General features: G+C 29.8%; 1 protein-coding gene across 1 annotated transcript in view; it reads left to right on the plus strand.

The window, feature by feature from the left end:
- The window catches only part of LOC131853954 (lachesin-like), a 74,100-nt gene extending 54,281 nt beyond the window's left edge, over positions 1–19,819 (plus strand). Inside the window, exons 4-11 of the mRNA XM_059205047.1 lie at positions 588–795; positions 5,175–5,345; positions 7,186–7,314; positions 8,649–8,787; positions 15,361–15,512; positions 15,999–16,112; positions 17,212–17,274; positions 18,331–19,819. Of these exons, the coding sequence (XP_059061030.1) occupies positions 588–795; positions 5,175–5,345; positions 7,186–7,314; positions 8,649–8,787; positions 15,361–15,512; positions 15,999–16,112; positions 17,212–17,274; positions 18,331–18,560 (1,206 nt within the window). The 3' untranslated portion in view covers positions 18,561–19,819. The remainder of the gene's footprint in view (positions 1–587; positions 796–5,174; positions 5,346–7,185; positions 7,315–8,648; positions 8,788–15,360; positions 15,513–15,998; positions 16,113–17,211; positions 17,275–18,330) is intronic.
- The last annotated feature ends 2,527 nt before the right edge of the window (positions 19,820–22,346 follow it).

The raw sequence follows: 22,346 nt of genomic DNA on the forward strand, positions 1-22,346 counted from the left end.
TTACCGATTACCTATATAATTCATATTTCCGCTAGACAGTGTTTTGTTATATTATAAATTATGAGTATAATAATTATGTAAAGATTAATTTGTGTTTTTGTAGTTTTTATCTTTTTAATTGTGATCTTTTATGACACTTATGTACAATATTCTGAAGTTACTTTGTTAACATAATCCTAACTGACGAAACTACTTAGAATGTCGGTTGTTTAAAATAATAATATATTTTATTAAAACCAATTAGACATTACAGTTACAGTTATTCTTCTTAAAAACTGTTACATTTTTGTTAAATGCCTGGTCTAATGGTTTACTTCCCATAGTCGATTATCACACGATTTAAACATTTGTGTTTAGGATTACAATTATATGTGTTGATAAATAATGTGTTATTTGCATATTATGTACCTATATACAATGTATTTATAAATACTTAGTACATGTACTGCTTTGAAACTAGACAGCATTGTATAATACATACAATGCTGTCTTGTTTTATAATTATTGTTATTGAAAGGTCCCATAGGATATATTCTCATAACTTCTTTCTAGTGGCTATCAATCTAAAACATTAATATTATTTTTAGGTGGCATGGATTCGTGCAGATGACCAGACTATCCTCACCCTGCACACTCGTCTAGTCACCCACAGTTCACGGTATGCTGTCACCAACGACTCTCCAAACTCCTGGCAGCTCCACATCAGACCTTTAAAGGTAGAAGACAGAGGATGTTACATGTGTCAAATAAATACAAGCACAATGAAGAAACAAATAGGCTGTGTCGATGTATTAGGTGAGTAATGATATAGTAATTACAAAAAAATACCGAGATATCAAGAAAATTACTATTTATAATTTTTCATACAAATATTATATTTTATTTAGAGAAAATCTCTAACAATTTATCTGTTTTACACGTCCTGTTATAAGTAGTAGTCTGTGTCCTTGTGGAATATACTACCTTTAAAATGGTGAAAATATTTTGTATTTTATAAAAAAAATATACTTAACAACATAATATATAATAAGTTAAAAATTTCATATAAAAATTTAATTTTCTGTATACACATTGATTAAGATATTACAATAATAATTAGATATCACTATAATAATAGTAAATACTGATTTTAAGTTGTCCAGAGATCCCATCACATTCCACCATTAGAAGCTCTAAATATTTTAGGTAGCATCATAAAATGTAATTTATGAAATATACTTAACAACATAATATTAATAAGTTAAAAATTTCATATAAAATTTAGCAATTGATTAAGATATTTTCAGCAAGTTTTGATTTTAAACAAAGCTCTAATACAAATCATTTTTTGATATATAAATTAAAAATATACTTAGTTTTAAACAAAATATACAACGCCTCTAAAGCCGCTTAACTACACCATTTTGAAAGCAAATATAGTAGCTGAAAACTCTTTTTAAGTAGTAAATTTTAAGTGCTCTTAAAACATAAATATCGCACTTTCATTGCAATTTAATTTTCCAAATAAATCTCATCTTAATTTGAAACATTACTAAATACGAAACCGTTGGAAAACACGTTCGAGTTAGTATTCACTGTTTAATATTAATATTGTGGATGTATAAGAGATTTCTGCTTATTTGGCTTCATAATTACCTAACTAAAACACGCTCCGTAGCGTTTCTGGCACTGTTCCTAAAAATTACCGCAAATAACGATGATAGGTATCTATTTATTAAGTTTCATATAAAATTTATAGAGGAACATATTGAACAATATATACATATACATATAACATTATACCTAAAATATTTTTTATAGCTGTGTATTCTTGATCACATGAACACATATAGTCAAAGTAAATATCTGGACAAATAATAGTTATATGTATAAGAAAATGTTCTTAGGTTCTTCTATAACCAATTAATAAGTGAATACTACTACAGAATACATACGGATTTAATCTCGGTAAAAAATTTTAAAGAACAAAATAAAAATAATATAGTATTTACAATTACAATAAAATTCCTTTTAGTTTTTATTATAATTTACGTATAAAATTCCTGAAAATCAGAAATTCTATTGAACGCTACACGAGGGAGCGTATGAGGAGCAAAGCTTAGAGTATCCTTAGAGGTTAGGGGCTTATCTGGAATGAGCACGTAGCTTAATAGGCGCGTGCTCGCATTCATAGCTCCCAGTAGGACGTGCCACACGCCTCTTTTATTTCAGTGAAACACAGCTTATATAATAATCTTACAGATCTATACTTATAAAATAATTTATCTTGACTGGCCATCAATGTGGTAAATGTAATAGGAATAGAAAACTGAAATTTGGAATATAGCTTTATTTTATAATGTTTTGTTGATCTATCCTTGTTTAGCATGATTGTACTCGTATATTGTATATGACAGATGCATGTATTTCATAAAAAGATGTATACGTTTCGGAAGAAATTCTGGAAATTATAGTAAAAACCTTAATGAAATCCATAGCGTTGTTTACATGAAGTGAGAACAAACAAACGATCGAAACAGTTACTTTGTTTATTACACTATTAAAAGATTTATCAATATAACTAATAATATTTTATGTAAATTATGTTTAGTTATCAAATATATAAAGAAAATTTGCATGTTCTTTTTCCGATGTGTATAGAAAACATCAGCCGTCTTAAAAAAAAAAACATCCAATTCAGTTGTAAATTTTAGACGTGAATTTAAATCTTTTTTTAATAAAATTTGTACGTACTTTCTTAACATTATATCTCATCGTGTAAATCTTAAACGAATACTACTTAAAAAATATTTTTTTAAACCCTAAACGTTTGCAATATTGTCACTCCTGAGGATCATCCGTGGTTTCTTGATATAATAATTAAATTTAATATAATAGCTTGAAGCCTTTTTTATAATTAAAAAAAAGGAATTTCAAGTAAAATTGTAGTAAAATTAAATTTCCCCATTAAATGTGTTTATTCCTATAAATGGTTCTGTTTAATTGCTTATAAAACAAATTTATATCGATTGTAGCTAGGCCAGAAACTATTTTGAGAATACATTTTGTGTAATCTTTGTTATTCTGTTCGGGGATAGACCATTATAGCCAATTTGGAGTAAACGATTTAAATTTATCTTCCAATTTTATATTCTATTGGGTACTTAAAGATGAAAGCGTATACCTATATGGTGGAAACGATTATTTATATTGGAAAGAATGTAAGTACAGTGTAGATTTTATAGTGATAATGATAAAATAAACACATAGACTTAAAAATGTATAATTATATTATACTTATATATATTTATATGAACCCTTATCGCAATGAACATTCTAATAAAAAGGAAGTTTTAAGGAGTGCCTAATTATAATCTAAACAAGAATATTATTTTATCTATTATTATTATGCACTATAATTGTATGCAGTATTGTATGAAGGTTCCAACTAATTAATGTCGAAGGATTTACCAATTTAACATTTTATTATATTATATTAAATTAAAAGAACAAATTATTAATTATAATTAATTTCAATGTGTATTTAGTACACGAAGTCAAACAAATCTTTACTCTAATACGTTTCAAACCGATGGAAGTAACTTTTCAACTCGACTATATATTTTTTAATTATAATTACAATAATGTTTTCTTCTAAGAAATAAAATGTATACTTATTTGACTTTCCGAGTAAAAATATTAGTACTAAATAATATTATAATACATTCATAGATTTATCTATGTACTCGTAAATCTGTATATATATACTTCAATTATCGCTTCTAGTACATTGTAAACATATATTTATTATTTATCAAATGCATTGTATTATTTGTTTTGCTGTTTATTTTCTGTCAATGTAATTAATTAGGTATGTAATTATTAACATTATGAAATATAATTGAACAGGATGATTTAATATCAGTGACATATTTTCATATTAAATCTTAGGCCTCATTAATTGTCTATATTAGGATTATTATACACATGGAGTGTTTCCAATAATAAACATTGACCGAAGATTCGTATCGTCTTGGTGTTCAAACAGCTAACAATGAACAGAGAAAAAACAGAATAATGGTATCTATTTTCTTGTTAAAATACATTCTCTGAGCTGAGAATAACAATTCTGCTAAACTTAAATTTTCTACCTTCATTCGAGTGGTTTGCTGTTTTTTTTTGTTATATAAAATTAGACTTCTACTCACAGAAAGTGATTTCCTATTTTTTAATAATAAATTACTTCTAATTACTGCGCAGTTCTGATTTGAATAATGTTGCCTAAGAAAATATCTTCTCGTAGCGTCGAATTAAATATTAAAGGTTCCTGAAGTACGGAAATTTGTAATATATATTACAGTTTAATTTAAAGATTCCCCCTCCAATTTAAGCGAAATTAAAAAAGCTGATGCAAGCAACAAATACGCAATTACCATTCTAAATATGTACATATACTCGTACCTACACACAAAAATATACTTCCGTACGAAAGCCAATATTTTCATTTCCCGTGGGCTTTTCCGTAAAACTTTATTTGCCGAATTTAGTCGAAGTAAGCTCTCCAGAGCCTAAGTAATGGGCAAATACTGCTAATATTATTATTTAATAAATATGAAGTACATGCATTTCCGCCTTTAAAATACACATTTGTGCTAAACATTATTAGAAGATATAAATGAGGACTGAATTATCATTGTAGATTTATATGGTAGTATGTTAAATCACTGTATAGATTTGAGAAATTCTTTCACTTCTAATGGGTGACAATGGAATTTTGCTTCCACCAGCGCTAATGGCTTACCCTGACAGGGTGCTAGTAGAAAATGGAAAGATGATTAAACAAGACAAACATATGCACATTATGAGGACCGTTATAAGGATGCTTGGATCTCTTCCGATGGAACCACTGTCCAATTCAAACGGGGATCTAAATAACGACGGCCTAGGCCTAGCCACCGCTAAGGGTGCCCTCAAACTAAAGTCGTATCCGTCAGGCAGAAGTAGGCATTCAGCCGCTTCATAAGTCCGCGGGTTTGGAGTGCCATCTGCACTGGCCCTCTGTTGTCCGGTGAAGCTGTAAAGGCCAGCTGCGAGTATATCTTTAGAGTAGTCCGAAAAAAAAGCTTGTATCTGTCTGACAAAATCTCTCTCTAGTAACTTTAAATATTAATTTGTCTTTTATTTTCTTTAATTAGTGCCTCCAAATATCCTTGATGCGGGTACGAGCGGCGACGTAATCGCACAAGAAGGCGAGGACGTTAGCTTGTCATGTCGAGCTGATGGTCGGCCACTTCCCCGTATACTTTGGCGGAGAGAAGATGGCACGAATATTCAACTAAGAAATGATAACGGGGAATTGCATAAAGGTAATTATTAGAATTTATAAGTTAATCACGGACTAAGTAACGTTGCGATATGTATATTTTGTTTTGTTACTTATAGCTTTTTTAGTATGTATGACTATATTCCAGTCATTAAAAAAAAGTTGGCGAAAGAGATGGAAAGCAATCGATACCACGTCAAGATATGAACTGAACTAAGATATCAGGCAAGGCAGCGTTGACATAAATTTAATAAAATGAGTTATTTAGTAACTATTTACTTCCAGTCTAAAGCTATATTTTCAATTGTACAATCAATATTGTATATAAATAAAAAGTAAAATTGTCATAAAAAGGTTAGTCGTGAAATATATGTCGTGCTACTCGTAACTATTTCTGGGAAAAAAGTAAGACTTCTTCGTTCCCAGAAATTTCAAACAGATAGCAATCTACAAGGACCCATTTATATTATTGCTGATCTTTGTCTTGTCGAATAATCCTAATTTGAGCATCCTGCACAATTTCTTACTCCATATGTAATTTAGTTTTATTCACCGACCCTTAAAATAGGTTATAAATAATAATACTATTGTCATAATGTTACCTAAAAGGAATAGTTAGAGACATTATCAGATGTTGATATCGGGGTACACCAACACTTAATATATCGCTAGGTATATTTTAATCCCACAGTCTCTAGAATTAATTTAGTTTTTTATAGATGTTTACTTCACTGGAAAGTAGGAAATATAAATAAATTGACAAAGTAGTAATTTTTCTTATATTATATTATCCAAATTCAAATTTAGAACTATATTTATTGTCTTAAAGAATGTCAAAGGGTACAAACAGGTATACATATAATGCTGCAATATATGATACTGTGGCGCTGTACATTATGTATATAGATAATGGTTGCCACTTACCACCAAGTGGGCTGACAGCTTGTTTGCAATCCAATTACTCAAAAAAAGTGAAATACTAAGCATCGACGGTTTCAAAAATGACTCGTATATAATATATATACCCATTATTCACCAACATGTTTTACCGATACATATTTGCGTACGCAAAAGCTACAAATCAAACATAGTAATGTGACAAATGGCTTCATATATTTTATGATCGGACAATATATACCGTTCTTTGAAATTATCGGTTGAATAAAGTCATAAATCATATCAGCGCACCATCTTTTCTCGTCAGTGGTTCATTGGACAATTTACGAGCCTTCTTCTGAATCTGATCGAAATTACGGTTGCTCTAATAAATTGACGATCATGATTATAATCTTCGTGTATTGTGAGAATAATATAAAGGGCACTGTGCGATAAAACAACGATCATTCATCGAACCGTTAGTCTATATTATTTATATTAAATAATGCGTATGTTGTATTTAAAATTGTTTAATTTTGTATTATATCATGCGTTAATTTTGTATTTGAATAAAGATACATTACAGATTAAATTAATCAATAATATATGAGTATTTTTGATATTTTAGGACTATTACATTACATATACATAGATAACGTCAGTTTTGTATAACTTTGAAAAAGGAAGCAAGTATACTGAATTTATATCGAACTAATTTGGTTTGCTAATGTGCTATTCTAGGTCATCCAAGAGACGGCAATTTGCGTTTTTTTAATGGGTGATACTGAAATGGTGCTTCCATTGCATTAATAGTGTACGATGGCGGGTAAGTGAAGCATGATAAATAAATCAGGATCAACCATGACTATTTCTATGTATGGCCGCGGGGAGGTACACTTAACAATATATTGATAGTAATCGGGTCACTAGTCCCCGTAATTATCAATGCCCTTCCCCCAACAATTTTTATTTGCATGCAGTATAATGTTTTATTTTTTCCTATACAGTTGACATGTTTATGAGTCCGAATTTGAACCTCACCCGGGTGGAACGAAGGCAGATGGGTGCGTACCTGTGTATCGCCTCCAACGATGTGCCTCCAGCAATTAGCAAGAGAATTATGCTGAGTGTTAATTGTAAGTTATTTTTAATTTGTTACGTACCATTTCATTGCATTTGCTTACATTTTAAGTAATAGTAAAACGTTAAATGTACTTATTATGACTATGATGATTCTATTTCCATTCTCCGTATTGAATTATGTTGAATGTTGTCATTGTGTACTTAACACTCGACTACAACAGTCTCAGAGTACAGAACATTTCTGGGATCTCTGGGATCATATTTCGCGGAACATTTTGTTTGAATATAGTATGCCTGGAGGCAAGACTATCGCTGTCTCTTGTATCTCACTAGAGAAGTCTATTATTTACAAATTGACACAGAAAGTTTTAGTATCGCTAAATTCAAAATCTCACTACCATTGATATTTTTGTTTTATATTATATTAAATAAATGAACCAACGACCTCTGGTTTAAATCAAACAGTGATTTATGTATTTTGTGATTTATATTTTGACGGTGCTTTTAAAAATAGAAATCGTTATAGATAAGTATAAGTACATGACTAGAAATATTGATATTATGTGAGATTAAACCTCGGACCATCCGACATAACTCAGCGTCTTAAACAGCTGAATTAATAATTCTAATACATATTCTGCTAATTCATAAAAATGTAGACAATACAATAATAATTCACCAGTTATTTCCATTGTTTTAAGTGACTCAATGAGACAAAAAGCAATTGTTATTTAAAATGATCTCAAATTGAATATTACATAATTCTAAATTAAAATAAGAAGTACACTAATCTAGTTTTTTAAAACTTTGTATTAATAATAGTCATTAATAACAATTTAATAATTATTAACATTGTGCTAAAAGTTTCAAGTTGTCAGACCCGCTAGGAACATGAGTAGGGTCCCGGATGACCCAAAACTATTCGAGTGTTTCATAGTAAAAGTAAAAATATACAAGTTAAGTATGGTTATATAACTTTTACAAATTAACTTATTAATTGTTATTTTCATTACAAAATATTTAAAGGTGTAATAATATGAATATAAACCACATATATTCTTACATTATCCGTAGTTTACATACTGTGCTTGTCTCAAAATATTATCACTCTGTTTTAGTGTCATATGAAATTTATGACTATTGCAGTAGTTTTCATAATGCACTCATTACAATTAAATAAAAAAAAATGTATAGTTTATTAGTATAAATTATACACTATAATTAATATATGATTATCAAAATAATCATTAATTAATTAATAGTTATAAGATACCACTGGCAACCTGAAACATAAATATCAAATACCATAAGTACTCGAACAAAGCATCTATGTTGTATAATGTCAACTCAACTAAATTCGATGTGAACTTTGTAACTTTGTCTACAGTTGCGCCTTCGACATTAGTGGCAACGAAGGTAATAGGAGTGCCAACAAGTTCCACAGCAAAACTGGAGTGTCTGGTTGAAGCATACCCTCAGGCTATCAATTACTGGCTCAAGAGCGGCGAAGAGATGATACTCTCAGAGTAAGTTGCACTTTAGTACATAATAGAAATTGTTTGCATCTTGCATAAATTGTAGACGTTTTATTTACGATCACACACAAAGTATTTAGTATTTTTTTGTGTCATTAGCCTGAAAAATTGCATTGTAAGTTAAATGCCCCAGATAAGTCATTTTTATGTTGTTGCTTCATAGCAGAAAATAATAGAATAGAGGTATTCATGAAGAAAATTTATTACAGTCTTCTATAGAATTGTGAAGGCATTAAACTACCATTAAATATAAAGCTAATATGAAGTGTATTCCCTATAGACCTAATTACGTACTAAAATTTATTCTATTAATATTCTGCTTTTATACAGTTTTATTTTAATTAAGGTCACCTCAGGTAAGTGTATAATAATAAAATATAGCTAAGTTAGGTAAGGGTTAAATAAATTGGAGCTAACTTAATTGCACCTTCTACAAAGTACTTGAGCGGTCATGGACGCAAATACTCAGTACTTTACATCCAAAGTAATCTAAACAATTTATTACCACCGTAGTATACTGCTAACTGAATAAAAGCCACATTATTACATATGTCTAGGCCCTAACATTAACTGGAACGACGATAGTACATAACTTGCTAACTTTAACAGTTTTAAAGCCACGTAATGGAATAAGTTCAGAAAATTCTATGTTCGCTTCAAACTTTTAGACTGTGGGGTGGAACTATTTAGTTCTATCCAATTATGACTTTCTCTGTTAATTTCTAGCGCAAAGGCAAAAAAATACAAGAAGTTAACAGTTTAAAAGTTTTATACACGTTTTATAACTTTATTTATCCTTTGAAGGTAACTAGAAAATCTTAGATTTTCTGTGTATAATTATATCATGTCTAATGAGATTAATTAACCCTGTCTGGCTTCGTCCGGCTACTCATAACTTTGTGAGTTTTATATTTAATAACATAATATTTAGCCTATATCACTCTGACATTAATACCTTTCAAACAATAAAGTAATTTCTCGAAAATTGGAATATTCCCATAATTTACTTTGCTCATAATATACTCAGTTCTCTCTTTTTCTCTATACATAGATAAAGTTTATTATCTTGTTAATATTATACTTGTACTATTTTTATAGTATATTGTAAATGTATTTCTGATTTTTTGTTGCCTGGTCTTAACGTACTCAGCGCAATGTACCGAAATAATCTGTTTTATGAACTGCCAAAATAAAATGTCCAGAGTGAATTTTCTGAATATTAAATTGAGATATTTTTATTGTAGACTTATAAAAATATATAAATTAATGCATTAAAATTAGTTATCACAATTAATCTCAATACTACAAAGAACAACGTTCATCAATCAAAGTAAGCATAAGCTTACCACTTCACTTTTTTACTTGCATTTTTATACGTATCTTCATCACTTACGATAAATACTTACATGTACAATACAACAATTCCATGTAATATGTTTGGACCTTTATCACAAAACTTTCAAACTGTACAGTGAAATTATATTTATTATAAAAGTATGCTTCTCATACATATATAGTAATAGACAATAGAGATAAATAGGTTCAGTCTCAGCCTCTCAGTTTACTTTTTGGAAACTTATTCTTATCCAATAGTATAGGATTGCGTCGTTTCATATCTTTCATATTCATTAATTATACAGTAGCAATGTATTATTACGGTAAAGTCCTCGAGTAGCGACCGCAGACCAGAAGACGCAGCGTGTGAATGCCTCCAACAAGATGAATCGACAATCTGGTCAAGATGGCGAGAAGGCGTTGGATGCGAGCAGCATAGGACCCATCGTTGTGGAGATCTTTGGGGGAGGCCTTTGTTCAGTAGTGGACGTCTTCAGAGCTGTAATGATGATGATGAATTTATTATTACTATAATATATTTCTTCAATGAAAGTACTAATATTGTTATGACTTTCACCTTAGTTACGTTTCGAAAGAGCAATAAAAAAACTAATAAAATTTAAATAGAACGTACCTTGAACGTGCTTGCTATTCCAGTCTCATATAAAAATAAATGATATAGAATTCGCTTAACTATATAATATCTGCGAGTACATGAACGGTATCCCTTCAAATGCTTCTATAAAGCCCAACTCTTTTATTCATGTGTTCGTGAATAGAATTACCAGAACCTTTCGTTATTAATTCATATTGAAAAAAGTCCACCTGTCTGAATCTGGTGAAACATATTACTGGAATGCCTTTAGAATGGTATGTATTTAAAAATAAAAAAATAAATGTCAATCTTAAATTAACTGAGCGTTTTTTGGGATACTTTATCATAGTCAGAGCTCTGACACATTCAGACACATTTGTATAAGAATATAGGATAAGAGGAGCATATAATGTGACTCCTTGCCATCGGTAAATTATTAGCATTCTGCGCGTTGTAGGTATGGACTTAACATTTTAGAATGTCTTAATAACTTTACTAAGGAAGGTACCTCAGTCTCACCATTTCAGCCTTCAAGCAGCTTACTTTATAGATGTGTTTTGGTTGCAGAGTGAGATAAGACTATAAAATTAGAGAGTAAAAAGGTGTGATATATTAATACTCTAGAATATCAACTCATGAGTAGTACAGCCACAACTGCACGATAAGTATCATCATATTATCACATGATAACGTGATACCTGTCATACTGAAAAACATATGAAAACCCAATGGGAGGTATAAAAGAAGTAAACACACACACACATGTAATCAGCAACTGTGTTATATTATTTTAGGGATTACAATAATAATAAAAAGTTTCATATTATATTTACTACTTATCTATACAAATGTATAGATGAGTATGCTAACAACATTAAGACTATATATTTAACAAAATTTCAGTAAAATTGAAATAAATTAATAAATATTTTGGGGTATAATAATGGAAACTTTCTATATTAATAACAACATTTTTATAGCTTGGCCGCATTATAAACCCGATCCCATAATCACATAACATAGTATATTATAATAATGTAGTAATTATTATGGTACAGTAATATCTTATCACTATCGCCAATATCAATTTCCAGGTCATTTGATACATAATTGCGCCGATACATATTTACGCGTCCCTTGTTTGTGTATTATACACACATACCATACATAAATGATCATGTCAACATTCATGCAACTTTTAATAATAATACCTCTAGACAATTCACACAGCGCCCTAGTCCTAGTTTAGAGAGCTTGTGTTATGTGTACTAACCTACTGATAGAAATATTTTTAAATCTCTCTAGCGCTGTCTGTCCGTCCTTATGTAGGTATGCTTAAAATTTGAAACTACGCAACGGATTTTGATGCCGTTTTAATAGATAGAGTGATCCAAGGAAGGTTTCCCGGGAGAATCCAGGGCGAGTAACTAGTAATAATATATATGCTATAGAATATACAACTAATCATACTCATTAATGCAAATACTTAGCCAAATACCTATACCATGCGAAGAATCCAACATGGTGTGTGTTCTCATCACAAATAAGGCATGCCGAAGCACTAGGCCCACCGAGGCCGTCATATTTATATTAACGTCTAGGCCTAACGAAACCTCTGCAAGCAGAGTTTAGTTTCATACAATATCATACATACATAGTCTATGACTAAGAGAAATATCATTAATATGGAGCTTTTTTATGGCAATTCGTTCCTAAAAAACGCAGTTATGTCACTGGTTCGTGCGAGTAATTTTTAAGAATGGAAACAAAAACACAATATTCAGAGCAAATCGATTTATTTTCCAATATAAATTAATAATGAAAGGTTTTAATAATTTATTTGACAAAATGGTTATTAGTGTAAACTTTATGAATAGAAAACTATTTCTATTACTCAATTGAGTGCATATTCAATGGCAGAAATATATGTAATATTATTTCGTATTTTTATGTACTTCTCTAGTGGATCGCCCCGACATCACACGGGTATTTAAGAATAATATTAGTCACGGTACAAATAATGTCATCTAGTTTGTACTGTTGTTGCTATTGTATGTTCCAAAAAAAATAAGTGTTTGTCACATAACTGTAAACTTACATATTATATATTGATATTCTCTATAAAAGTGTAGTACATCACTTTGCTCTATTATCAATAATTTTGGCAGCGTACGGGATAAAAATTTTTTTTTCACAGATTGTAAAACATTATCGAAAGTAACATGTGGATCGTTAAAGTTTATGAAATATTCTATTACCCCTGTATATCAGGAATAATGTACGATTTTAATGGGAAAAAGTTCAAATCGGTCCAGTAATTTTGTAACCTATTCAACGCAAACAAACAAACAAACAATGAAATATTTCCTCTTTAAAGTATCTGTATATGGAGTACTACATTCAGTAACTACTGACATTATACTCGTTAAGTATCTTGTTAATATTATCAACATTTCCGTGAATTTTAACTCTTTCAAGTATTTGTCATCATAACGAGATACAAAAATATTTACATATTATTATACATGACTATCCTTACTGTGTCTGACATAGACAATATATAGTAACATCAAACGAATGTCAAAGAACGAAATATATACCTACTAAAAATAACGTAACTGGAGTCCTTGAGTTGGTATGGACTTGTCTTCAACATTTATTATGAAAACCTTTGTGTGTACCTCGAAAACGAGTTATTATATTTTATATAGCGCTGGAGTTTGTCTTGAACTATACGACCAGCCAGATATCCGAATCATACTTATTTCATGCTATATCCCTAACGTCTAGGGCCTAGACATACCATAAAGTCATTGCAGTTATCAAGTAAACATGTATTTCAAAGAAGAAAAATAATTACGTTAAATATGAACTAATTACAAAGGAAATTTCGTCAAAAAAACAGCCGTTTAGCATTATACCTTGGGCATCACATACACCACAGTAAAGGGATGAGATTTAAGTGAGATCCTATAGCAGTAAACACGGTGTTTCCTATAAAGTTCTGATGCATTTGATTTTCACAATTTTTATACAACACCCGTCGTTAGCCGCAAACCCTACTCGTACAACCGACGTGGGAAATACAATTTATATTACACGGGAATAGTATTGCTTTATTTCTATTTATTAAAGATTTTCTACAGATTTCAAAATGAAAGAAATTCGCAATTTCTCATTCTTGTAATTTCCGATTGCTATATTGCTTTACGTCATGTGAATATACAATATCATAACTAAGACTTATGATATTTTTTGTTGTTGGATTTATATTAAAGTTGTCAAGATTTAAGTCGGTTTTTTTTGTTTTATTATAATATTTTTTCAAAAAATTCAAAATTCAAAATATCTTTATTCATGTAGGTCTATTACAGACTCTTATGATATGTCAAATCTACCGTCAGTTCGGAATGATTGCGAGATAAGAAGAACTGACAAGAAACTCAGCTCGTATTTTTTTTTCAAATAATAGTGGAACATGTTTATGTAAATACAGTTTAAAATTCAAATTTGGGAGAATAGAGTGACCACCAGCATATGCTATCGCAAAGAACAAAAAATTTAATCAGTGTTCACAACCTGAACAGACCAGTCCCCACAAGCAGCACCCGTTCACGAGTATGACGTATGAGCCAGCCATCATTGTACTCAACCATATTTGAGGGAGCACATCGACCCGGCCCACCACGCCGCCACAAGTTTGAACTTTATAGCGAGCATGACTGTTTCAGGTTACTCCACTACGTCAATTATATTATTTACAGCATAGGCTGTACCGATCACAGTTTTCACCCATTACAATATTAAATTTACATTATTTAATTTACAATATGTCATTACATTTAAATAATTACATTTCTTATATTCGACAATAACACTGTTTCGTATTATATTACAGAATTATCTAAGTCCAGGTAGGTAACCACAAACTGTTCTCTATATGAGGTACACTTTGTACCAGGTCGTCTGTCGTTTCAACTATTTCAGCAGTATATTGTTTGTAAGTTGTGTTTTGGTCAGAGAGTGAGATATGGTAGTTAAATTATAAAGTACAGAGGCAATAATCTTAGCCCTCCACAATGGCAAGTACTGGTATGAGATGGTATGAAATATGGTATGGTATGAGAAGTACTGGTGTCACTGATGCGATGTCGTGATGTCTTCTTATACAAGCGACAGATACCTCTTATCATCAGGACAGTCATCAGGCTGTTACTTAAAGAAAGTATCAGTTTAATTTAATTTGGCTTCTAGTGCCTATTCTTTCTTCATATCAACTATAATAAAATTCATATTATATATATATATGTATATATGTCATAGTAAACAATTTTTGTTTAGTGATATGTTTGTCTCTGAAAGGAGATCAAGAAGACAAATTTCCTTACCCACTTCAAATTATGATAAACAAAATATTACACATGTCTTTGTTTGCAGTTTATAAAAATATTCTCCTTACTTCTCAAATATTTAAATCCTTATTTGTTTGAGATAACCATGGATGGACAATGTCCGTTCTCGTATTAAAATCTTCAGGACAAATTTTATTAAGATGCATTAGGCCATTTAATTTTAAGACAGACAGATTTTCGCATATATAATACCGTGAATTGATGTATTTATCATTGTTTCAGTGAAATGCATGAGATATCTGAGATACGGACGTCCGCGTATCAAATTCGACTAATATTAACTATATCAGATTTTCGAAGCAATGACGTTGGAACTTATACATGTATTTCAACAAATACTATGGGTAAAGCCGAAGGAACTATTAGACTCTATGGTAAGCTTAATATTGTATATTCTAGGTATGTATATTTAAATTGAAGGTCTATGAACGATTTGGTTCTACCAGAATATATAATTTGGTTTCTGTAAAAACACTATAACATTTTTAAAAACAAACAGTGTTTAATTCTGATTTTGAACAATTGATGGCTGTACTTTTAAATGCACCACCATTCAAGTTTTACTGTACTTCATAAGTTATATTGAAGAATTACTTTAGGAAGATTCTTCTTCTTTATTCAAAGTAACTCTTTTATAAATTCATACTGTATGTATATACCTAGCTATTTTAAGTCATTTAAAGAGGCTTTACTCTACAAACAGTCATACTCATGAAAACAAATGTTTGAACCAGCGATCACTGGTATTAAGGCGGTGTACTAATAAATGCTAAACCACCGAGATCGTTTATGTGACAACAGTTTCGCACAGAAAAAAAAAATTAAATAAATGTATAATGAAGTAAATTAATATGTGACAGAAATTAAAATAACAACGACGACTACGACAACTACTACCACAACGACCACGACAACTACAACCACCACAACGACGACCCCACCGCCGACCACCACGGAGTATACTCCCCCACCACGTGAGTATCGATATATATAATTTTGTAGGGACATTTATGTATATATTTATATTTTTATTTGTGTACGTTTTGTAAAATTATTATAATATTGTTTGCACCGCCAACAACTTGTCTCTTGTGTTTGTGGAAAATATTGGTGTTAAGTCCGCCATATGTACTTTTTACCTGTGTATAACGTGCATTAAAGTTATTTAAATAAATAAAAATAATTATATGTAGAGATAAAAGTTCTTGCAAAAATTAGGCTGACGAAGATTTTTATAATAATACTTAAAATACAAAGCATACACTACCAAAAAACCATTATTTGCTATTTTACATACATACATAAACACTTATCTTTTGAGAGTTTGCAGCGCCCATATAAGATCGTGTGCCTAGAGATGTATTAATTTATATTATGTATCAAAGCTACAAGAATTTAATATACGACGTTTAGGAATCATATATTTAGTAATATATTTATTGCGATCCTGTATTGATTTCAAATGTTACAATATTTAATAAAATAGCTTCCCTTAAGTGCCGTAGGCGAATTAAACCTGAGTGTGAGGGAGACATATCAGTTAAAATTACAGATACATATATGTGAATACTGCTATATATATAGCATCTTATTAAGACTAAAGTACTCATTCAATACAAATTTTCCGGACTTATATTGTTTCGTATAATTAAGAGAAATAACTATTTATCTAGTCATTTCTATAAGTTCCGACCTTTTAAGTACTCGGTTGTGTAATTTTTTTAAATGAAATTAGAATGCCAAAATTTCTGACGCCCTATCTGATGAAGCAGTAAATGTCGCCTATATATAGGTAGGTACATATATAACCAGAAATGCAGACATGATGTGTGATACCCGTGATATCACTCGTGTTTTGCTGTTCCAGAGGATTAATATGTCATGCCTCTAGTCTTTAATTTGACTGCCTAATCTACACCCTCAATGAAACAGAGCTTTCAAAGAAAACTGCTCTTCGGTTGTTGAGATTGTACTAATTCAGGTGACGACTTTTTACAGTTTCTCTCTGGTTACTAAGAAGTCTTTGTCTGTTTATGTATATATTATAGTATATAATAATAAATTATTTTATAGGGTTCGTGGTGCCATTGCAACCTGCAGAGCAGAAATTTTATACACCGGATGTAACGACATATGGTACGTCTAAATATTATATATGTACAAATATTATCATCTAATTCTCAATAACCCCGTATCAAGTATATTTACTTATAAGATTCTACTAAGACTATTAACTAGTTCAAGAAAATTATATAACGAAGACAGCCAAGAATATGTAACATACATTTTATGCATCCCAAGAATTGTATAACCGGCAGATTAAGTGTACAGAGTAAAGTTAATAATGCATAGACGACGATAAGAATATCTAACTTCTCTTTACATTTTATCTCTCTAATGTTATCTTTCATTCAATGTTATTAAAGCTCTTACATTTACGATAACTCGAATGCTATAACCATTTTATGGAGGCACTACGGTGTTGTTCGACACTGGTGTACTAAATTTATATCAGCACAAATATCAGGCATCAGAAATAGTAGTAGTTATTATTCAAACCGGGAATCAACAATAAACAATGCTGAATATATCACGAAGCACGTTAAACGCTGTTGGGCGCGTTTCATCGCAGCTTTGGAGGATCATTTTGAAATATTAATTGTGCAATAGTAAAGGTTTTGGCGGTTGATTTCAATTTTACATATTACTCGTATGTAACAGATAGTTTATTTAATGTTTTATTATTTTTAATATTCTATAATTCTTTTATTAATAAGTTCATCTAATTTTACATTACTCTACATTCTATTTTTCTTCATTACCAACTATATATTTTTAGATATATCTATCTTATCTATATCTATATATTCAAACCAGATAAGGTTTAGGAACTTAGTAGAGTAGAAGTTAATATTCGAGTTCATTTATTTAATCGATGATTATGGAATGGCATTCCCCCTCTGTTAACAATACGCAGGTGGAGTACTATTGAAGAAGGATAAGATAAGCTTGACATCAGGTCATTTTATACCAGGAATTAACCTAAATACTTTCCAGGGGAATCGCTTGAAGATCAACTTGACATCATTCATCAGTTCCCTTTCCCCCAACATGTGTATTTGAATTTGTCCTCACACATCTTGCTTCAGGCATGTGTATTTATTTAGTATTAATTATTTTTTTCTTGTTTAGACACAATGCAAAACGTCATAGAGCAGTCTGTACTCGATAACCACTGGCTACCAACTGCTGAATCTACAGCTTCCAACGGACACCAAGCATGGCCGCTCTGTACTCTTAGCGCTATTTCAGTGTTGCCATTTATAATTAAAAGAATATTATTCTCTAGTTTTATCGATTTACTCACAATAATTAATCAAAATATAAATATTACCGAATTGTTAGCACAGGGTAGGAGATGATAAGTTGTCTTTAACAAACTGTAGGTTTTGTGCATTATGACAATTTGTTTCCATCGAATACTATTATTGCCGTCTATTTAAGGTATGTAAATGAAAAAATGTGTATAAAGGTAATTTAAATAAATCTATTTGTACTTAGTCATTATAATGCTGATGTCTGTAGTCAACTATTTTCGCCAAAATGCATTTTAGTTTTCACGTTCAACTTCAAAGTTGAACCGAGTCATAATTGTGAAAATTTCACTGGGGAATTGAGTTTATTATTTCCTCAACTTGCAATTTTGCCAATAGTTACTTATTGGCAGGTAATGTAACTATTCAAAATAACGAATGTTGAAATATTGATACCTTCAATTTTGTTTATTAACATATAACAGAATTCAGCATTATAAGGACGTTAAATGTAGTAAAGTATGTATCTATTTTAAGTTTGAACATTGTGATAGTATAACAACATCGACGTTTCCAAAGGTATCAATACAAAATATAACCCTATGAACACTAACATGAAATTATAAGACTTCATATTTTAAGCAAAATATATTATTTACGATATAAATAGTTCTTTGACAAAAATATTCCTTTAAGATCTTTGGCAATAAATATAAATTGAAGAAAAAACTACTAAGTGATATTTGAAGAAGCTTAAATAAACAATATGTAAAAACATAATATAAAATTATTGTAATAATAAAATATAAGCAAATCAGCATAGTAGAAAATACACTTAAAAAGTACTCAGGATTACATTCTAAAATATTTTGATATAAAAAAAATAATATAAATAATAATACACAATAATTAGATTTGGACAGGAGTGGTTTTTGTTTAGTTACATTCTAAAACTATAATAATCTCTTTAAAGTTACATTAATTTTTAATCTTAGTATTTAGATTATAGTTATGTATTGTGTTTTGAACACAAGAACTGATTAACCAATGTTCGATTTGTTTGAATAATGCTCCTCCTCCTATTAAGACGTATCATAAAATGTAATGTTTTTTATTACATTTTGACTCTTAAATTAGACATATATAAAGCAGCAATAATCAAATCGGAGTCCATGGTAACATTAGTCTCATTCGGGAAACCTGACGTCTAACTAACTACACCATTATCAGCAGCCCGTTTATGTTAGGGTGCAAAATATACTAAGATTTTATCCAATCGTGAGGGAAGCTGGTTCATTTGCCACGTTGGGTTTAAACAATAAAAGCCACACGATGTATCTACAACCATTGTAACTATTTGTGGGGTGGTATATGTAGATGGTAGAATGCTGATCATTCTGCATAATATAAAGTATAAATTTCCACTTCATAGATAAAATAACAAACTGTGTAATGCCAATTTTTAATGAGTGTAGTTCTTGGATATTGTTTATTGAAATTTCAACCACCGCCAGCAGCTATTGAAGACATCTAATCAGACATAAATGATTAAAACTAAAACCTTTAGTGAGTTTTAGTTGATATTTTATATCAATCGATTATTTAACCTATTATGGTTATTGAAGTGCTTCTTTATACATATTTATTTAATTTAACAGATAGCGACAAAATTCTCTAATAAATATTTAATTTTATCTTTAAATAATTATTAAGATCAATCAATGTATCATACACGCTAGCAGTTCCATATTCGAAATTTTCTAAAATGTTGATTAAAGATCGTACGTAATAAAATTAGCTGGAATTCATCAATTCTTTATTAGCGTGAATTTCTGTAAAAGTGTACCTGTAACCTTTACTTACCTTCGGCAGGGAGAAATCCTATAATCGTGCCGCCCGTGTTTAATGTTCTACGGGTAATATTTTACTGGTGATTTATTTAGGGAGGTACAAGAATTAGGTGGGTACTATTTTTTTAACTTGCCAAAATAATATTTACTTTTACGTGGGTGTGTATAAACACCTCCCTTTTAGAAAATTACAATAAATATTTGATTTATAAAAATTAACTATATACTTTTAATTTTATAATCTATAATATTTAAAAAAAAACAATATATTTTAATTATGTAATATCATTTAAAAAATCTGTATATAATGATGTTGCAATTTTAAATACTTATTTGGTTATTCATTACAATTTACAGTTTAAGATATATCACAAATATAACAAATATAAATACAATCCATAGAAATATTTTATTTACTTATTAAAACTTTAATACAGAAATACACAAATATATATATTGACAACACATATGTTGATAACACCTTGAGGCATATTTTCATGCTTTTCTAGAGTTATTTTTCAATTATCAAATGGTTTCCATATAGATATTTATATATTCTTACTGCTTCAAGTTAAACCTTTGTTTAAGATTTATGTTTCTTACTTGAATCTTTAATTAAATATGTACCGTTCAATTAAATCACACCAAAAGCATATCAAAGAATGTATAATATAACGTCGCATTGTATATAAAAATAAATAATAACTACTAATAAAACAAATTGAAGACTAAGAATACGTAGAAAGTAAGTTCTTTTTTACACTATTTTAACCAAGCTTCATTCTTATTGCGAAATATAAAATATTTAAAAAAAATTGTACCATTCCAGTGTGTCATGAAGGCAAAATATTATTAATACAAATTTGACATAAAACAATACCAAAAATACCTATATAAATTGTATAATTTTGCTGCTTGTGATTTTCTCTATATATTTTTATAACTAAAACAATAGTAATAATTTCAATAGACAATTTTCTTATTTTTTTTTATTTGTTCTACAAAATAAAAGGTAATAAATATTCTTACCTTAGCGCTTTTTTGTATGATATATTTCAAGCTATATATATAGTACATATTTCTATAACATGGAACCGCTAAATTGAGTTGTTGTAAGCGTTATTTAGTTTTAGGGAATGTTGTGTAAATATTGCCGGTAACTTTATTACAATGTAATTTAAGTAGGTACATTACTTACTGCTCCGTAATAATAATTGTATATATTAATAATATCAATAAATGAAACATTTATATAAATACATGTCTTTTTATTATTCTTAGATAGGTAATTTCATTTTTTTTAAATAACTGGAATAGGAAACCAGCTGATGATGCACCTGGAGGTAAACGTAGCAACCTTCTCCTAGTTATAATTATATCCTTCCTTTCATATTCCTTCCTTCCATAATTCGGTCAGTTTACGGCCGTGTGGGTTCGGAATGTTATATGTATTCGGTTTCATTTTTATCTAGTAAAGATGTAAAAAGCAGATGCGGCGAAGCATTCGAAGATTTCCAAAATAAAAAATTGTATTGCATTATATTTCCAATACAATAACAAACAAAATTTAGTTGCATGCAAACACTTTCAATAGTGACATTTATAACTGTGGATTGTAATACGATAACATCGTATGGTAATTAAAAAAGCGAACATTGGTAGGGGCCACCCTAAACAGCTATAAAAATAGCATGTTGACAATAAAAATATGCGCTGAAAGAAGTTCAGGTGAAAAGAACTATTGGTATTCGAAGTTATTGATAAATAGTAAAACATATGAAAATAATAAGAATTTGTCGTTCCGCCGTATATACTTATAATGTCGGCCTCAATGCATGGGTGTCGATATGTTTAAATAATTTTATTAACATTTCAACAAGTACAATATTTCATGAAATAAAATTATATACCTATAGGTTTGAGTACGTAACGTATATATGTGTATATGCTAAGAAAAAAACGAACCCAAGAGATGAGAGATTGCAAAAATAATTACATAAACGAGTCTTTTAGCGAAGACTTTACGTAAAACAAACATAAAATA

This window comes from Achroia grisella, unplaced genomic scaffold (assembly GCF_030625045.1).
Source record: "Achroia grisella isolate CSIRO2021 unplaced genomic scaffold, CSIRO_AGI_Agris_v1 utg1186, whole genome shotgun sequence".
Lineage (NCBI taxonomy): Eukaryota > Metazoa > Arthropoda > Insecta > Lepidoptera > Pyralidae > Achroia > Achroia grisella.